Genomic DNA, 19,469 nt, shown 5'->3' on the forward strand with positions numbered 1-19,469 from the left:
TTCATGAAGAAAAAATTGATGGTGGAAAATAGCGGAGAATATTTATTAATTTTACTCACTTTTGTGTACAAATGATACAAATTATGGATCTCCTATATGGTTTTCACGAAGTGGCTATAGTGATTTTTGAATCTAGATGAGTTTGCCGGATCACAGTTTAGGATAGGAGACGATAATTAGGTTCAAGTTTAAGGCAAGGGGAAATTTATAATGGAAACTAAATCTAGTATGAAATTAATTCATAAGTGATGCATGTACCAAGTTTAGCACAAAATTTGATTAGTTTGGGCAATTGATGAGAAAATGATATTATTCTATTCTTGATAATGATAACTGCATGATCTATGATAACAAGCACATAAAATTGATTATTTGTAAATAAAAAAATGTTTTCTTTGACATTTTTTTAACTCTCCTTGATTACATTTAATGTTAGATCTTGCGGTGATTCATGGTTCTGGCACAAAAAATTTGGACATTTTTAAATTTTGGTGGTTTAAATATATGATATAAAAACAAATTTGGTGATTGGTTTGCCTTTGGTTGAGAATGATGGGTATATTTTTGAATCTTGCGTTTATTATAAACAACATATATTTCCTTTCCAAGTTAGAAAATCTTAGCAAGGAAAAAAAGGGGTAAGTTAGATGGTAAAAGCATCAAATGATTTTTTGTGGGATATAGTGATGAAACAGAAGGCTATAAACTTTATAATGTTGTTGATAAAAAATTGATCGTCAATCGTGATGTTATTTCGCCAAAATTGATACATGGAATTGGGAAATAGGATAGAAAATTCTTCTTTGATTGTAGATTAGAATGTTGACTCATCTTGCGAGGTTCGACCTTGTAATTAGACCTCTCCTATTGATTATATGCCTGTTGACCATGATTCTCCATCCTCAAGTGACATAGAATCTCTCGTAAGGAAAATCCAAAGTCTTGTTGATATATATATCAATCTTGTGATTTTGCTAGTTTTGCTTTGGAATCTACTTGTTTTGAAGATGCAATTATAAAGAAATGGATGTGATTGAAAGGAACAGAATAGGAAGACCTAATTATCTATCCCAAGGAAAAGAGGTCATTGGTACAAATGGATCTACAAATGCAAATCCAATTTAATCGATCACTTTAAAGGTATAAAGCTTGGTTCATTGCTTAAGCGTATGCATTAATTCCAAGTATTGATTTCATGGAGACATTTTCTCCTATTGCAGGAATCGATACCATGAAAACCGTGTTAGCCTAGGAAACACAAAAGGGATAGTAGGTGTATCTGCATTTTTTTTGAAATGGAGAGTTGCAAGAAAAGCGTATGTTCAATGGCTTCTAGGTTTTGAAGTAAAAAGGAAGGAGCATCAAGTGTATAATTTGAAGAAAGCTTTATCTGGACTAAAATAGAATCCATGGCACGGTATAGTAAGATTGACAGATGCTTCCTTAAAACAAGTTTAGAAAAAGTAAAAGTGAGCAAACATCCATTGTAAGATCCGAAGGTATGAAAATTCTCCTAGTTTGTTTTTATGTTAATTATATGATATTTGTTAATGGGAATTATTAACGAATTCAGGGAAAATTTTCATGTTAGAATTTGAAATGACAAACTTAGGTGTTTTACATTTTCTTTTCAGGGATGAAATTATTCAATATGCTAATAAAATTTTTATTCCAAGAAAAATATGCCTGTGATTTATTGATAACATTCTATAAGTCAAGTTATAAACCTGTAAAAAACTCGCTTGAATAAAAAATGAAAAGTTTGTTTTAGATGGACTTGCTAAAGTAAACCAGAAGTACTGCGAAAACTTGATTGGAGGACTGATTTATTTGACTCCCTCCAAGACAGGTATTATTTGTGCAATGAACTTGTTATCTAGATTTATTCATAATCCAAGAAAGGATCATCTTGGTGCAGCTGAAAGAGTACTACAATATGCCCTAGGAACACTGGATTGTGGAATTTGATATGGACAAGTAAAGGATTCAAGCTTGTTTCTTATACTGATTGTGATTGTATTGGTTCTGCAGACGACAAAAGATGCACGTCTGTTTTTGCTATAAGTCTTCAGTCTGGGGTGATATCCTGGGCAACAAAGAATCAACGCTCCATTGCTCTCTCAAGCTCTAGATTCAAGTACGCTGTGGCCACAAGTATGGCATGTCCCATGGTATAAGCTCAAAAGGATCCTATCAAATGTATAAGAGAAGCAAGAAGCTACCATGATGTTCTATGACAAGTCTACATTTTCCACGATAGAGATCTATTCTTTTGCTACCACTTCATTCAGGAACTTGCAGACATTTTTGTTGTGATTACTTGGGCACAATAATTAATCTATCCGGCTTAACAATTAACAGTTACTCTCATTCAGGCATTTTACCAAACACATCACAGGCATGAATAGACAAGCACAAAGATACCAGATTTACGTGGTTCGGCAGCAAGTGCCTACATCCACGGGGAGGAAGAGCAATCCACTATGTCAATCTTCCCAATAGGGTACAAACAAAGATACATAAAAGCCCAAAATATGGACTGCCAAATGATCACAATAGGAGGCAAAAATAAACCAAATATAAGGCAAAACAACCTGATCGGATCAACCCTTCTGCAGCCACAATGATAGATCAAAAGTGTAGTATGCAAAGCTACCTTTCTACGGCTCCAATGGTAGATCAAATAAATATCAAAATCATACCTTCCCTTGTTGCATATGCTGTGAACAGCAAAGAAGAAAGAGGGTTCACGGAAACAAGAGGCCCACTGTGAGGAGTCACGGCTGAAGATGAAGAGTCCCCAGCGAGCGGAAGAAGATGTCTTTTGAAGCTGGAACACCAAGAGAAAAAGACCGAGAGCAAGAGAGCAGGGGGCGGCGATCAAGGTCCTTCCTCACAGTACCCTAAAAAAAAAAAACTTGCTGCCTTATATAAGGAACCGAGAAGCCACGGTCCCAAAGAAAACCTGTTAACCCAAAAGAAGAGGGGCCCAGCTGAAAGCATGAAAGAAATAACTTATTATGCCCCTTTTGCAAAAAGGTCCTTTTCAAATAGGAATTTGGAGCAAAGTCCCAAAAAACTATCAACAATCCTCCTCCTTGCGACAAATCATGTACCTATCATCAAATATGGATTGATAAAAATAACCTCCTCCTCACCACAAGCCCGAAAGGGCATTAACAAATGCTCACACCAATCAAGTTCAGGAAAGTCCTGAACTTAACTGCTGTGATTGGTTTAGTGAACATATCAGCCGGATTATGAGCAGTGTAAATTTTCTGAAGCCGGACATCACCATTCTTTACCAAGTCTCTGATGAAGTGATACCTGACATCTACATGCTTAGTGCGTTCGTGATACATCTGATCTCTGGCAAGATGCAAAGCACTCTGACTGTCACAATTAATATCCAAACGGTCCTGCTCGAGACCCAAATCCTGTACTAATCCTCTTAACCAAATAGCTTCCTTTGCTGCCTCTGTCAACGCCATATACTCTGCTTCTGTAGTAGACAAAGCAACTGTAGGCTGCAAAGTAGCCTTCCAACTGACTGCACAACCAGAGAGAGTAAATACATATCCGGTTAATGACCTCCTTCTGTCCAAATCACTAGCATAATCTGAATCAGAAAATCCTGTAACAGTGCAATTACTCTGTGCGGAGAATATGAATCCCAAATTAGAAGTGCCTTTCAGATATCTAAGTATCCATTTCACAGCTGACCAGTGAGCCTTTCCAGGCTTATCCATGTATCTGCTTACTACGCTTACTGCCTGTGAAATATCAGGTCGAGTGCAGACCATTGCATACATGATGCTGCCTACTGCACTTGTATATGGCACTCTGGACATATATCTCTCCTCATCCTCAGTCTGGGGACAGAGTCTGGCAGATAATTTGAAATGACTGGCAAAAGGAGTAGTGACTGGCTTGACTGTAGACATACCAAATTTATCCAAGACTTTCTTAATATATCCATGCTGAGTAAGAAAAAGTCTACCCAACTGCCTGTCACGACTGATCTCCATCCCAAGTATCTTCTTTGCCGGTCCAAGATCCTTCATCTCAAATGCAGTACTAAGCTCAGCTTTCAGATTTTGGATGACTGATATATCCTTGGCTGCTATCATCATATCATCCACATACAGCAATAAATAACAAAAGGATCCATCTGAAAACCGCTGGTGATATACGCAACTGTCATATGGAGATATGTTGTATCCATGGTCGATCATAAACTTATCAAATTTGCGATACCACTGTCTTGGAGACTGCTTGAGACCATATAATGATCTCTTGAGCAAACATACATGATCTTCCTTGTCTGGAACCTCAAAACCAGGTGGCTGTTGCATATAAATCTGTTCCTCTAAATCACCGTGAAGAAAAGCTGTTTTAACATCTAGCTGTTCCAGCTCTAAATCCTGAGAAACAACTAAGGTGAGCAACACATGAATAGAAGAGTGTTTAACTACAGGAGAAAATATTTCCTTATAGTCAATTCCCTCTCGTTGACAATAGCCTTTAGCTACCAACCTGGCCTTATATCTAAAATCCTGATGACTGGCTCCCTCTTTATTCTTGAAGATCCATTTGCAGCCAATTGCCTTCTTGCCCTCTGGTAATCTGACTAATTTTCAAGTCTGATTCTTCTCTAAAGATTGTAATTCTTCAACCATAGCCATGGTCCATTGTTCAGCCTATGGACTACTAATAGCCTCCTGATATGTGGTCGGCTCATCACCAATAGTGTCTGCAATGCTCAGAGCATAATAAACTAACCCAACACAAGCTGAATCCTCAAAGCCATACCTTTGTGGTGTTCTGATCTGACGCCTGGGTCTACAAGTGGCAATGCTATCAATCTGATCCTGACCTTGCATGGTAACCTCCTTCTGAGTCTGTATCTCTGCATCTGTCTGCTGTTGCTGCTCATTCAGAATAAAAGTATCTTCATTTGCCTGCTGCTGCTGTGATCTGATAGTCTGATCAATATTCATAACAGTCCTATCCATCTGATCTTGACCCAGATCCTTCTGAGAAGAACTTGGCTGTAGCTGCCTTAAAGGAGTAGCTATCTCATGAAATGTCACATCCCTACTGACTAAAAAACCTTAGGATCTAGGCTCTGTGCACCATAGTCTGTAGCCTTTTACCCCATATGCGTATCCAAGAAATACGCACTTCTTAGCCCTGGGGTCCAACTTTCCATCTCTTACATATGCATAAGCTGGACACCCAAAGACTCTGAGTACTGAATAGTCTGCAGGTCTTCCTGTCCACATTTCTTCCGGAGTTTTCATGCCCAATGCTGATGTTGGAGATCGGTTTATAATGTAGCAGGCTGTGTGAGCGGCCTCTGCCCAAAAATCTCTAGTTAATCCAGAACTAGATAGCATTGATCTGACTCTCTCAATTAGTGTGCGATTCATGCGTTCTGCCACACCATTCTGTTGAGGTGTACCTACTGTGGTTCTGTGTCTGACAATGCCCTCTGATTTGCAAAAGTCATTAAACTCAGTAGAACAAAATTCTAATCCATTGTCAGTTCGGAAGGTTTTCAACTTTCTATCAGTATGCCTCTCGACCATAGCCTTCCACTTCTTGAATGTGTCAAACACATCACTCTTATTTCTGATAGTGTATATCCAGACTTTGCGGGAGTAGTCATCAATAAAAGTGAGTAAATACCTAGATCCACCCTTGGATGTAATTGGGGCAGGCCCCCATAGGTCAGAATGAATATAATCTAATATACCAGCTGTCCTGTGCACGCCTATAGAAAAGCTGACCCTGTGTTGTTTTCCGAACACACAATGCTCACAGAATCCAAGTGCACCAACCTTCTGACCACTTAGCAAACCACGTCTGCTCAGCTCCTGTAAACCTTTGTCTGAGATGTGGCCCAATCTCTGATGCCACAGGTGTGTCAACTGCTCAGTAGAAGACTGTACTGCTGAAGCCTGTCCAACTATTGTACTACCATCCAAATAGTAAAGGGTCCCACACAGTTTTCCTTTCAATAAAGTCAATACTCCTTTATTGATAGTTATTGATCCTCTACCTCATCTCCCCTCGAAACATGCACTATCGAAAGCATGTACTGAGAGAAGGTTTCTCTTTAGTTGAGGAATATATCTGACATCGTCCAAAGTCACCACAGTGTTTGCATTAGATTTAATTTGAACTGTACCAACGCCTTCCACTTTGCAAATGCCATCATCTCCAAGAAGAACGGTGCCCCCCTCACATGATCTAAAAGAAGAGAACCATTCCTTATGGGGTGTCATGTGGAAAGATGCTCCAGAGTCCACAATCCAAGTATCAGGATGACTAACACTGCAAGCAGCTGTAAATACTGCATCATTATCATTACTGTTGTGACCTGCTGATGAAACTGCAACCGTTGCCGAGTCTGAGACGGTTCCTTTATCCTTTTGTTCCCTCTCTTTCTTAGACTGTAGTAGTCTACATTCTGATTTCCAGTGGCCTGGCTTCTTACAATAGTGACAAATACCTGGTCTTCTAGACCTAGACTTTGATCTGGTTTTGGATTTGTTTCTACCTTGTCCACCTTTCTTCTGCTCATCTCTACCTCTAACTATAAGTCCTTGAGCTGGAGTCTGAACTTGATATTGTAGCTGTACTTTCAATCTAATCTCATTGGATAACAAAGTAGCTTCTACCTCTTCAAGACTTATTGTCTCTTTTCCATAGAGCATAGTAGTAGTAATATGCTCAAAGGACTTAGGCAATGAGTAGATCAGGATCAAAGCCTTGTCTTCTTCATCTACTTCAACACCAATATTTGATAAATCAAGTAGGAGCTTATTATACTCATCCAAGTGATCTTTGAGTGAAGTCCCTTCTGACATACGAAATGTGTGCAACTTTCCCCTCAAATACAGTCTACTAGTAAGGGATTTTGCCATATATAAACTCTCCAATTTTTTCCATACTCCCATAGCTGTATGAAGATCCACAACATTGCGTAGGACTTTATCACTCAAGCCCGAAAATAGAGTCCCTAGTGCTCTCTCATTAATCTCTTCTTTGACAGCCTCATTATCTCCTGGGATTGCATCCATACCCTTGAGGGCCTTTGCTACACCCTCTTTAACCAACAAGTATTTCATCTTTACCTTCCATAGTGAGAAGTCCCCTGTGCCATCAAATACAGCCACTTCATGCCTTATGGTAGTGGAATGAGAAACAGAAGCCGAATCGTTAGCCCTAGATGAATTTTGTTGCCCAACAGTAGCCATAGCTCTGATACTAATTGTTGTGATTACTTGGGCACAATAATTAATCTATCCGGCTTAACAATTAACAGTTACTCTCATTCAGGCATTTCACCAAACACATCACAGGCATGAATAGACAAGCACAAAGATACCAGATTTACGTGGTTTGGCAGCAAGTGTCTACATCCACGGGGAGGAGGAGCAATCCACTATGTCAATCTTCCCAATAGGGTACAAACAAAGATACATAAAAGCCCAAAATATGGACTGCCAAATGATCACAATATGAGGCAAAAATAAACCAAATATAAGGCAAAACAACCTGATCGGATCAACCCTTCTGCAGCCACAATGATAGATCAAAAGTATAGTATGCAAAGCTACCTTTCTACGGCTCCAATGGTAGATCAAATGAATATCAAAATCATACCTTCCCTTGTTGCATATGCTGTGAACAGCAAAGAAGAAAGAGGGTTCACGGAAACAAGAGGCCCACTGTGAGGAGTCACGGCTGAAGATGAAGAGTCCCCAGCGAGCGGAAGAAGATGTCTTTTGAAGCTGGAACACCAAGAGCAAAAGACCGAGAGCAAGAGAGCAGGGGGCGGCGATCAGGGTCCTTCCTCACAGTACCCTAAAAAAAAAAACTTGCTGCCTTATATAAGGAACCGAGAAGCCACGGTCCCAAAGAAAACCTGTTAACCCAAAAGAAGAGGGGCCCAGCTGAAAGCATGAAAGAAATAACTTATTATGCCCCTTTTGCAAAAAGGTCCTTTTCAAATAGGAATTTGGAGCAAAGTCCCAAAAAACTATCAACAATTTTCATGAGGCACTCTGCAAAAAAAATCTACAAATTTCAAAGCACGCTTGCTGTCACCAATTCTGAATTTTTATGGGATTATTTTATCTTTCTTTTCGTATGAATTTTAGTAGTTTTTTGGTTTTTATGTTCACTGGAGTCCGAAAATATCTTTTGCTTTTGAATGGTAGTTTGATAAGTAAAAAGGCTTACTCGCCTATCCTATTCTCCAAACTTGCCTGTACTCCATCTCCAGTCTATAGACGGGAAAATTATGTCACAACATGAGAAAAAGTGATTTTTTTTTTCATTCGGACCCCTATTTTGTTTCCATTCAATTGTACAATCTTCCATTTCTCTTTCTTGTTAAAAATCCAACAAAGCTGCTCCACGCCGCACCTCCGAATGTATCCTCCCCCGCCGGTGGCCTGCATCCCCCTCGGCAATTCTTTTCCCAAGCTCCCTGTGCACAGCATGGGGCGCCTGCTCGTTAGTGCGACAACCCAATCAGAGTCCATCCAAAAGCTGAGGGAACGAAAACAGACATTGATTTAAACACTGCTTCGTACGAAAAAAATTAAATAAGAGAGTGCACAAGCTCTCCGAACGTGCGATGTGCTACAACCAATGGCAGGTGACAGTTATTTAACATTGGTTTATCTGTATGTGGTGATTATTTTAGGCCAAGAATCTGACCAGCTCATTGACTAGCACAATGACGGATGCTGTTCACATGCTCTGAGTGCAGCAAACTCAAGGAGGGGGTTGATCTGAACTTGAAAAATTAACTGACAAGTTGCGGAAGAAAATTGTGTGAGTCGAATGCTCAGCACTCAACGAGGGTAATGTCTCGATAAAACAAACAGGTCAGCTGAAATTACGGGTGGTTGCAATATTCTAGTGCTGAGCACTTGATTAAACTAACGGTTGGGCCAGCATTGGGTAACCTCTGTTTACATCAATCAGGGGTGGGAAAAAAATAAAACAAGCTTCTAGAGCACCTACAGATCTCGAAGGAAGAGGGAGAGCATTTCCACCGAGTCACTTTCTTACCTACAGATCCATCAACTCTTGTTCCCAAATCAATCGGAGAGTAATGGCTGAGGTGCTTCTCTCAACCTTGGTACCGGTGGTGATCAAGAAGGCAACCGACCAGGTTCTCCAACAGTTTGGAGCGATGTGGGGCATGGATGAGAAGCTAGAGAAGCTGGAAAGAATGCTGTCGGTAATTCTGGACAGACTTGGAGATGCAGAGGAGCGGCAAGTCAAGGAAGCAGGTGTGAAGAGCTGGTTGGCATCACTGAAGAATGCAGCCTACGAAGCAGACGACATACTGGATGAGTTCAATGTGGAAGCAATGCGGCGGAAGGCAGAGATTCAGATCGATATGACAAAAAAGGTGCGCAGCTTCTTTTCTTTTCATAATCCAGGTTGGTTTCGTTTTAAGATGGGGCGAAAGTTGAATGCTATTGTTGAAAAAATAGAGAAACTAGTAGACGAGGGACATAAATTTGGTTTCACCGTCAAAACCCAACCACAAAAGAGGGGCAGGCCACAAACCCACTCCTTTGTTGTTGAGTCAGAGGTCATTGGTAGGGAGGAAGATAAAGAAACAATACTGAAGTTGTTACTTGATCATGATAACAACCAGAATGTTGCAGTCCTTCCCATAGTTGGGATGGGGGGGTTGGGTAAGACCACACTGGCCCAATTGATTTACAAAGATCAGAGGGTGGAGAAACATTTCCAGCCAAGAATATGGGTCTGTGTGTCGGATGAGTTCGATGTTGCAAAACTTGCTAAAGCAGTAATAGCTTCAGACCCAGGGGCTGAGTGCGAGCTATCAGACATGGAGTTGTTACAACGCCGCCTTCGAGAAGTTGTAAGTGGGAAGAGGTACTTGCTTGTATTAGATGATATTTGGAACGAGGATCAGGCAAAGTGGGATGGGCTAAAAACTTTACTAGCAACTGGTGGAGAAGGGAGTAGGATTGTTGTGACTACACGAAGTGAGCAGGCATCGTCGATAATGGGTACCCTCGGCCCTTATCGCCCAGAGTGTTTGACTGAGGATGATTCTTGGGCATTGTTTAGGAAGAAAGCATTTGAAGGGAGAGCAGAAGAGCCTAAAAATCTCGTAGACATCGGCAAGGAAATTGTCCAGAAATGTGGTCGGTTGCCTCTGGCAGTGAAGACACTGGGGGGCTTAATGCAGTCCAAGAGCCAGGAAAGGGAATGGTTGTCCGTGAGGGAAAGCGACATTTGGGATATGCAGGACGGTGAAGATAGGATCTTAGCAGCACTAAGGTTGAGCTACAGTCAATTGCCTTCCCATTTAAAACAATGCTTTGCTTTTTGTGCCATATTTCCCAAGGATTATGAGATAACAAAGGACCGGTTGATTCAACTATGGATGGCCAACGGATTCGTTCCATCCGATGGAAGAAAGGAGTTGGAGGACAAAGGGCATGAGATTTTTAATGAGTTGGCTTGGAGATCTTTCTTTCAGGATATCAAGGAAGTTGGACCTTATTATAACACAACATGCAAGATGCATGACCTCATGCACGATCTGGCACGATCCATTATGGGGGACGAATGCCTAACCATACAGGACCCTGCCGGGTGGAAAGACATATCAAAGAAAACCCGTCACCTGTATGCATCTGTCTACTTGGACATTCATAGGACCTTGAATAATTATCCAAATATTCGCACTCTCCTGGGCCTGGGATATTGTGTTAGTATTCCTGCGGACTCATCAAAGCCAAAGTCCTTGAGAGCATTGAAACTATGTCAAATCAAAGAACTGCCTATTGCAATTGCATATTTGGAACATCTGAGATACCTCGACCTCTCTGGTACCGATATTGAAGCATTACCAGATGGCACCAGCACACTTTTCAATCTACAAACTCTCAAACTCTCAAACTGCCCGTATCTACGTAAGCTGCCCGAAGACATGAGAAATATGATTAGCCTAAGGCATCTCTACATTGACAGATGTCCTAATCTGACGCAGCTGCCAGCAGGTATCGGGCAATTGAGCAGCCTGCGAACATTGACCAAATATATTGTAGGCAATAATGATGGAAGGCGTATAAGGGAGTTGAATCGCTTAAATCTCAGTGGCCTTCTAGAGCTGTATAACCTGAGGAATGTGAGGGATGCAGCAGATGCTAAAGAAGCTAATCTTAGTTCCAAACATAACCTTTGCTCATTAATATTATGCTGGGATATGACTCAGTGGGATCCTCCAGGCTGCTATGCAGGAAGTTTCCATCATTCTTTCGAAGAAGAAGATGTTTTGTCAGCAGAAAACGCTGAAGAGGTGTTGGCAGCTCTTAGACCTCATGGTGGCTTAAAGTTGCTGACAGTATGGCGATACGGGGGCGGCAGCTTTCCAACGTGGATGATGGACTCTCTATTACTGCAAAATGTAGTTGAAATCCACCTGGGATTTTGCACGGACTGCCAACGTCTCCCGTCTTTATGGCAGCTACCTTCTCTTAAATTTCTCTACTTGTTTAACATGCATAACGTCAAGCACATTTGCGGCAGCACCATCTACGACAATACAGGTAATGACACAGTGCGAGCATTCCCCTCACTGAAGAGATTGGTGTTGCATACGATGCAGAGCTTGGAGAAGTGGTCAGAGTTTGAAGGAACTGCAGAGGTCCTGTTGGTTTTCCCTAACCTTGCTGAGCTTAAGATCATTGATTGCCCAAATTTGATGACCATGCCAGAGCTACCATCTCTCAAAAGTTTAGAAATGAAAGGAACTGATATGCAGTTGGGCTTGATCTATAGTCTGACGACACTCTCTTCCCTTAGCCTTCATGTCTATAAAATGAGCAATGGTACAGAGTCGCCTCCTCTTGACAATCAGAAGAAAATGTCTTTCAGGTATCTCAAATCTCTTGAAAAATTAGCTATTACCGCATCGGAGGATCTGGCGCCCTTGCTGGAGGAGGAGAAGGAGACGAAAGGGCTGAGCACATCCCTGCATTATTTGGAGATTAAATCCTGCAATTGGATTTTTTCACCACCACAGCAATCATCACCACCTTTGGCATTTTGGAAGAACCTTACTTCTCTCCTAGCTTTGAGCATAGATTATTGTGATGATCTGGTCTACTGGCCGGAGACGGAGTTCCGTGGTTTGAACTCACTGAAGAAGATATATATCTGCGGTTGCAAGAAGTTTGTTGGCCCGTCACCTTTGCCATTATCCTCGTCATCATCAGGGGATGGAGAGCTCCTACCAAACCTGGAAGAGCTGGATATTAGAAATTGTGCTGGTCTGCTGGAATTGCCTAAGTTACCTGCTTCCCTCATATCACTGTATGTTGGCTACTGCCCCAAAATAAATTCCTTGACGGAAGGCCTGCGACATGCCACTGCTCTTGAGAAGGTTTTCATTTCAGGGTGCCCAAACCTGACTTCTCTGCCAGTAGATCTGGGGCACCTAACAGCACTCAAGAAGGTGTCTATCATGGGGCTTCGTGGCTTGGAATCTTTGCCACAAGGGCTGGGACAGCTCGCTGCACTCGAGTCTCTGCACATCTTCCAATGTAGAAATTTGTCATCTCTGCCAGAAGGGATGCAGGGCCTCACTGGCCTTCAGTCTCTGTCTATTAGCAATTGCCTTCGGCTTTCATCACTCCCAGAAGGCCTACAACGACGACTCCCCGGCCTTCTACATCTGGAGATTAAAGGGTGCCCCGACCTCGAGAGAAAGTGTAAGCGAGGAGGACCGTATTGGGACCTCATCTCATGCATCCCCAATACCAAAATATCATCTAAGAGGAGCAACTTCAGCACATTCCTTCCTTCCTTTTCTTGCTTTAGAAGACCATCTACATTTTAATGTCATCCCAGTCCTTTCGAGGTATAATCCCATCTCTCTCTCTCTCTCTCTCTCTCTCTCTCTCTCTCTCTCAAATGAAATATAAATTAGTGAGTACAATTAGTTATGTTCCCTCACATTCTTGTTCCTACTGAGGGAATCTGGGGGCAAGTTTTAAATCAGTTTATCCATGCTCGCTAAAACAGCTCCTAAAGGTAATCAATGACATCTTCCTGAAATGCCATTGATTACCACTTTTCACATAAACTATTAGGAACCAATTTTTGATTCTCACAAGTATTTTTCGGGGATAGGAGGTCAAGTGGGAACCGGAGGGATACACATTGGAATTTTTCATTCATATTTTCTCATTTTATTTTTCTCTTGCTATGTTAGATGAGCAGCAAATTTAGCTTCAGGATGAATTAAGAGCGTTCATGGTACAAGCAGCTTTCTTCTGGATCATTTCAGCATTCATTCCAGCATAAGGAGAAACGACAAATCCTTTGATAAATTTTTAAATATATCCAGGCCTTCAATGATCAAGTGTCTCCATGTGAATCTTCTTGATACATTTGCTTTTGCTGTTGTCAAGCATTTAAAGGGGCACTAGGAAGAGAAAAGCTTAATTCCCTTTTAGAAGATGTCATTTGGCATTTAATGTTGTTTTGATTGTTTTCTCTGAACCTTATTTTGTTTGATGTCCTTCGATATAAAGATATTGTATTTGAAGACTTTGGATGGTACTTCTGCTTCATGTACCAAAAACAATTGAAAGATGGAGATGTACTTTATTAATTATTTCAGCATCCACTCCGCTTCATGTACCAAAAGCTATTTGATTGAGCATACTACTGGCACTAGCCTTTTTTTTTTTTTCTTGTTTGCTTTTATGAGCAAATGTTACTAGTGATGTTTTCTCACATGCTTCGGCACTTCTCTGGTTAATCTGGAAGGAGGAAAAAGAACGGAGTTAAAAAGAGTATTTTCTTGGAAGAGGGCAGCCATGAAGGCATTAATGTTTTCTTGCCACTCTTTGGTTTTTTCCTGAGCAGTGAAGTGGTAAGCTTCAAGAAAAAGAGAAGCTGAATTCTTAGTTATTGGCACCTCTGTTTCTGATCTTGGGCACTGATACTGGATAGAGGATCCTAGAGGTAAAATCTAGAAGGTAGATTGCATGACAATTCCTCTCATTCTTGTGTCTTTTATATATTTCCGGATATGTAGCTTCGCTATCCCAGAGAGTTATTGTTATATGTTCTGTTTTCTTTTGGGGTTGTTTTTGTGCCTACACCTCTATTGCATGTAATTCAATTATAGGTTGCAATTAGAAATGCTGCAATTGAAGTTACAGTTGCCAAAATTGTTTCTATTTGATTTTCATAAAAATCCAGCAATTTTTTGAATTCCTATACACTATTTCTATTTATTATACTATTTCTATTTATGTTATGTGAGCTCGCTCTGCTCAGAACTTAGAGCATGATCTACTAAAGTTACCTCCTTGGAAACAATGAACTGCCTGCTATCATACTATAATAATTATCATACTATTTTTATAATTATAATAAAAAAATAATGATATTATTAAATTATTATTAAATATTATTAAATTATTATAACAATAATTACAATATTAATTAAGTCACTATGAAATAATTTGTCATTATAAATTAGATATATTATTATAATAATAGACGTTTTATGTTAGCTCGCCTTTCTGATGGTAGGGAAGACACATCAAATGCTTGGTATCATAGCCATATCTTCACCAAGGCAAGTAAACTAATGGATGATGGCTAACATGTGATATGGTAATCCATAATTGCTACCTCAAAAATGCAAATATTTGTCCTTACACCTCTTCTAAGATATCCTTCCTTTCTCATTCAGCATGCGCATGACATTCTCTCGTCTTCGTGGCCTATGATCGCTACCTTAACGATTCAGCACCCCCACCTTCTCTCTCTCTCATGCACACCCTACGTTTTCTTCTAATTTTTGCTTAACTGGCCTTTTTGTTTGGAAACGGCAATGCTTTTGAGGCTCTTTTTAATGAAGCTTGGAAGATTTCTTGTTCCAAATCTATGGCAATGTAGGGGGAATCTTCATTCGCTTGCAAGTCCCGTTAATTAGTGGTTTGAACCATCCTTCTTTATTCAATTTTTCAGCATGTAAAGAGTCTGTTTTGAAATGTAATGGAGTTGATTTTTTCTCAAAATTTATATGTCTCACATGTATTAAGTTCAGATAATCTATCATATCATAACCAAGTTCAATTCAATAACTTAATTTTATTCAGTAATGTGTTATGTATCATAAAGTTAAATAATATGATGTATTAAAACGGCTATATGTTTAATTAGATTGGTCTGATGAGGGAGAAATGGGAGTAGATCCTATCATGGGGATTGATGTAGAAGCCTCTTTTCCTTCTGTTTTATTGTTTGTGAGGGTAGGATTATGGCCATTAGGTATTATCCCAGCTGGTTTGCCTATCTTCTCATGTTCTAGTGTTGCTCAAAATCATACACAAAATGACCAGCTTGTATTAAATCAAAGCCAGCCAATCTCCCGGCCACAGTTGTATTAAATCAAAACCTGAATCCAGACTGGTAGACTCAAAGACCCAAAAGTCGAAATCCACCCTTAGATTTTCAATGACAACTTGCTCCATAAGTGGAAGTGATACAATTTTTTTTTCCAGGAATGTTTTGTCAATTTATTTCCATTTCTTCTTGTTGCAAATTCGAACTTGCTCGAAAATGTTTTTCATTCCTCCGTCTCGTTTCCATTCATACGTGCAAAATACAATACATTACATATGTGTAGTTGGCTGAACTTTCATATGATTCAGTGGATAGAATATACATTCCATCATTGCAAGATTGATCCATATGGTTCAATAAATAGTGAGCCAATAATGAAATTTTTTTGATAAATAGGAAACTTAAGATTAAGATGCTTCTGAATGGAAATGAGGGAATGTCCACAATTCCTGGACTTAGATTCAATTTGAGGGCTTTTGTAGATTCATTAATCAGGGCATCTCTCAAAAATAGAACACTAGAGAAACAAGTTGTTTTTGGGACAGCAGTAATTTTTCTTCATGCAAAATGTGCTACATATTTAGAAATTACAAACTCAATTAAATTTATGGGTTACAAAATTAACTTGGACCTTGGATTATAATGCTGGAGAAACTATATAGCAGTGGATTGTATATAAAAACCATTACGAGAGGCTTGGTATCTGAAGTCTGGAGTCGCCTGCTTTCCTTTACCCTCTTGTTACTTGATTCTTGATTTGCACAGCATCCTTCTCTCTATAAAATACAACCCCCACTTTACTCCGTCTCATCTCTCTCTCCTTATCTTCTTGCAACCAATATGGTGGTTGATCTTTTAAGGAGCATTCCCTTTTAGAGAGATAAAAAGAGATGAGGAAACCAAAGGAGTATATGATCATCTCTATTTCCTTTGTGCCATACCACCCGTACCTAAAATCCTCGAATGCATACTTGCTGGAGTTCAAAATTTATGAAAATATTTAGCCATGCAAATATTAAAAAACAAAACTCATAAACATAGTGGAGGCCTTCGAGTAGCATATGCAATCCCCTTTTTTCATTAAAAAAAATCCTAACATCATAACTAGTAGTCTTTTATGCTAAGGTAATCCAAGGGTCATATGATCCTTTATAACATACCCAACTCAAAAAACCAAATAGCAACCAATAAAAGATAAAATAAATACTTTCTTAGCTTGATGCGTTAATGCCTACAACACTGTAAGAGAAGCTAATTTTGGAACCTCAGCTTTGCACTGCTCACACAAGCAATGCACTTCTGCTTGATCATTATTTAACCAATGTCTATGCTTGATGATAACTTGAAATTACGTTGAGTGACCTAAAAGGTCTGAGTAACCTGTAACGCCATATTTCTGACCAATAGTTTCTAGTCTACAAAGAAAGAAGGAAGGAGGTAGCTCAAATTCTTGAGATGAACATAAAAGAAACAAAAAGCTAGGATGTGAAACCATTCTGGATCATTGTAATATGAAAATGTATATGAGAATGGAATACTTTAAATGCAATAACATTAAAAACTTTGCATTGTAATATTATTGCAATATCATGTTTGATTGCTAAATTTAATTTTTAACTTTAAATAATTTGAAATCAACATGGATCACAACAAGCGAATTTTTCCCGGAAGGCTTTACCTTTTCCTTTGTTGTTTTTTAGTAGTTAAAGTTATATAATACTGGTATACAAAAGAGAGCCCCTCATGTGGGACTCCTATTGTTTAAGACTTCTACTGTTTCATTGTTAATTATGGCTGCAATATAAGAGCTAAAATAACAGTTAGTGCCCCTTAATGACATTATCATGCTCTTGATTCTACTTTCTCCATAAAATAAAAAATACTAGAATTTTTTTGTTAATCATCACTATTATGAATCCCGGGGTAGGAAGAAAGACTGATTCTTTGCAATAGGGTCATTGCAGCAGCCCTTTCCGGTTAGTTTGGTTCGTAGAAAGAGAAGAAAAAGGTTGAGAAATCACACAAAATCAAAAAATCATGCAAACGAAGCTCAATGTCGTCTGTCCTCTAGAGTCACGTGACCGCACGTCAATTTTAAATTTGTGATATGGCGAATTAAGGATTAAAATAATATTTTCTACCTAGTAAATCAAATTAAAAACTCAAAAAATTCTAGATCCAGATCTACCACTTCTTCAACCCCTAATTATATTCTAAACCTAGTGTAGCAGATCAGCGGTACACTAGGCCAATAGTACACATAGCCATATCCAGCACCCTCAGCAACCTTAGCATTTTAATGTATCCAGCGCCTTCAGCGATGCCCCCTTGACCCTGCGAACTTTGGAATTGCCACGACCTTTCTCGCCCTCCGCGATATCTCCCTCCCTCGCTCGCCCTCTCCGTCAACCTCCCTCACAAATGCCTCCGTCGCAGCCTCCCCCATTGCCTCCCCGACCGATAGCCATTTCAACTATCCGGATATGTACAGCACCAACCCCGACAAGTGCCAATCTAGCCACACTCGATATCCGGCTATCGCGTCAGCGACGCCTCCATCCATTATGCCGTGGCCAAAGAGAGGCTTTGGGCCGACGATGAAGAGGGGGCCCATCGTGAAGATGGGCAGACTGAAGGGCTTAGCACAGGCATCATGGAAGGGCTTTTCAAGGGCGTCAGCATTGTTTCGAAGGGTGGCGTTCGAGTGACGATAGAGACCTAGCAGCGGACGAAAACAGTGAAAGGGTTATCAAGGGAGGCTTTAGAGATCATGTTACAGTAGTGTTGTGAGTGAGCTCCCCTAGATTTATTTATATATTTTATATTTTCTTACACTTTTGCTCACATGTAGGCCGGACTTCCACTTTTTTTTTAATGGGTGAGCCCAACATGTAAAATTTTTTAATAATGGGGTTAAAGAGTGCAAAAATAGAGTTCGAACTCAGGACCTCTGCTCTGATACCATGTTGAAATCACCACTTTTCTTTTAAGCTTTTGGAAAAAGTGGTGATGTCACAGGGCTCACCCATTAAAAGGAAAGTCCGCCCCACATGTGAGTAGGAGTGTATGAAAATATAAAATATATAAATAAATCTACCTCATTCTATCAGCTTAAGTTTTTGGGACAAGTAGTGATTTTAACATAACAAACCATTTTTTCTTAATGATGGTTAAGAAAAAAACAGGAAAACATCCAAATACAAAACACTTTTACTAAGCGGCTGCCTGCGATAGATGTGAAAGTCTTTCAATCTTTTTGATTATTTAATCTCTCTCCTCTTCACGTAGCTCATCTTCACCTAGGAAAACAAAGGAAAATCAGATAAAAGTAAAAAGAAACTCGAGAAAAAAAAAGCAAGAAGGAACCCTATGACAGCCCATTGTGTAGCAAACTAGACAGATCTCCACACCTCAATTTACTAGCCATAGTAAGTCAGCATGCACTAATCATTTCACCACTACATGTCAACACTCTTCATACACACTGAAACTGTAAGATCTTTTTGGCTTTTATTGCAACTATCGGATTATCGATCTAATGATTGTCAAACGGAAGTCCAAAAATTCGGATATAACAGATTATTGTTAACCAAAGACCTACAAACATTCTGCTGTGTTGGTGGCTCAGGTTTTATTAGATAAGAACACAGCATGCGCAGTGCACATGGGAGCTTCTTTTAGAGAGCAAGAACTAAAATCAGGCGGGTATATTTGTTAAAGAGAAGAATATCTAGAGAATAATGGAAAGTGGAGAAGAATATCTATATAATAGGCATTTATGACCTCGATGGAAGATAAGAAAGCTATCATATCTGGTTTAAACTCCAAGCTTTTGAGAAAAGCTTACTTCTGGCGAATCTGCATCATTGAACACTGTGAAGGGTCCTAGCTAGGATGCTGATGATGATGGCTGTACACCAAGAAACCCTTGCCATCGGAACTTAACAAAAAAAACTGACTCTCTTATATAACAAAAAAAAAATATTCATTATAGAGACCTTTCCAAAGAATTGTATATAAATATACAC

The 19,469-nt window shown here is 39.7% G+C and overlaps 1 protein-coding gene and 2 long non-coding RNA genes across 3 annotated transcripts; 2 read left to right on the forward strand and 1 right to left on the reverse strand.

Annotated features, from left to right (window-relative positions):
* Positions 1-679: 679 nt before the first annotated feature.
* On the reverse strand, positions 680-8,053 carry LOC120112830. The gene is made up of 2 exons (XR_005514452.1): positions 7,675-8,053; positions 680-2,903 (listed from the first exon to the last, which is right to left on the reverse strand). It is a non-coding gene; the product is annotated as an uncharacterized LOC120112830 (long non-coding RNA).
* A 1,261-nt stretch (positions 8,054-9,314) lies between these two features.
* On the forward strand, positions 9,315-12,621 carry LOC103699689 (putative disease resistance protein RGA3). The gene is made up of 2 exons (XM_039133142.1): positions 9,315-12,387; positions 12,471-12,621. Exons 1-2 carry the CDS (start codon positions 9,398-9,400, stop codon positions 12,619-12,621), a joined length of 3,141 nt encoding a protein of 1,046 aa, XP_038989070.1. The 5' UTR covers positions 9,315-9,397.
* Positions 12,622-12,754: 133 nt separating this feature from the next.
* LOC120112831 lies at positions 12,755-13,701 on the forward strand. Its single transcript, XR_005514453.1, has 2 exons — positions 12,755-12,934; positions 13,289-13,701. It is a non-coding gene; the product is annotated as an uncharacterized LOC120112831 (long non-coding RNA).
* Positions 13,702-19,469: the final 5,768 nt, after the last annotated feature.

Source organism: Phoenix dactylifera, chromosome 13, assembly GCF_009389715.1.
Source record: "Phoenix dactylifera cultivar Barhee BC4 chromosome 13, palm_55x_up_171113_PBpolish2nd_filt_p, whole genome shotgun sequence".
NCBI lineage: Eukaryota > Viridiplantae > Streptophyta > Magnoliopsida > Arecales > Arecaceae > Phoenix > Phoenix dactylifera.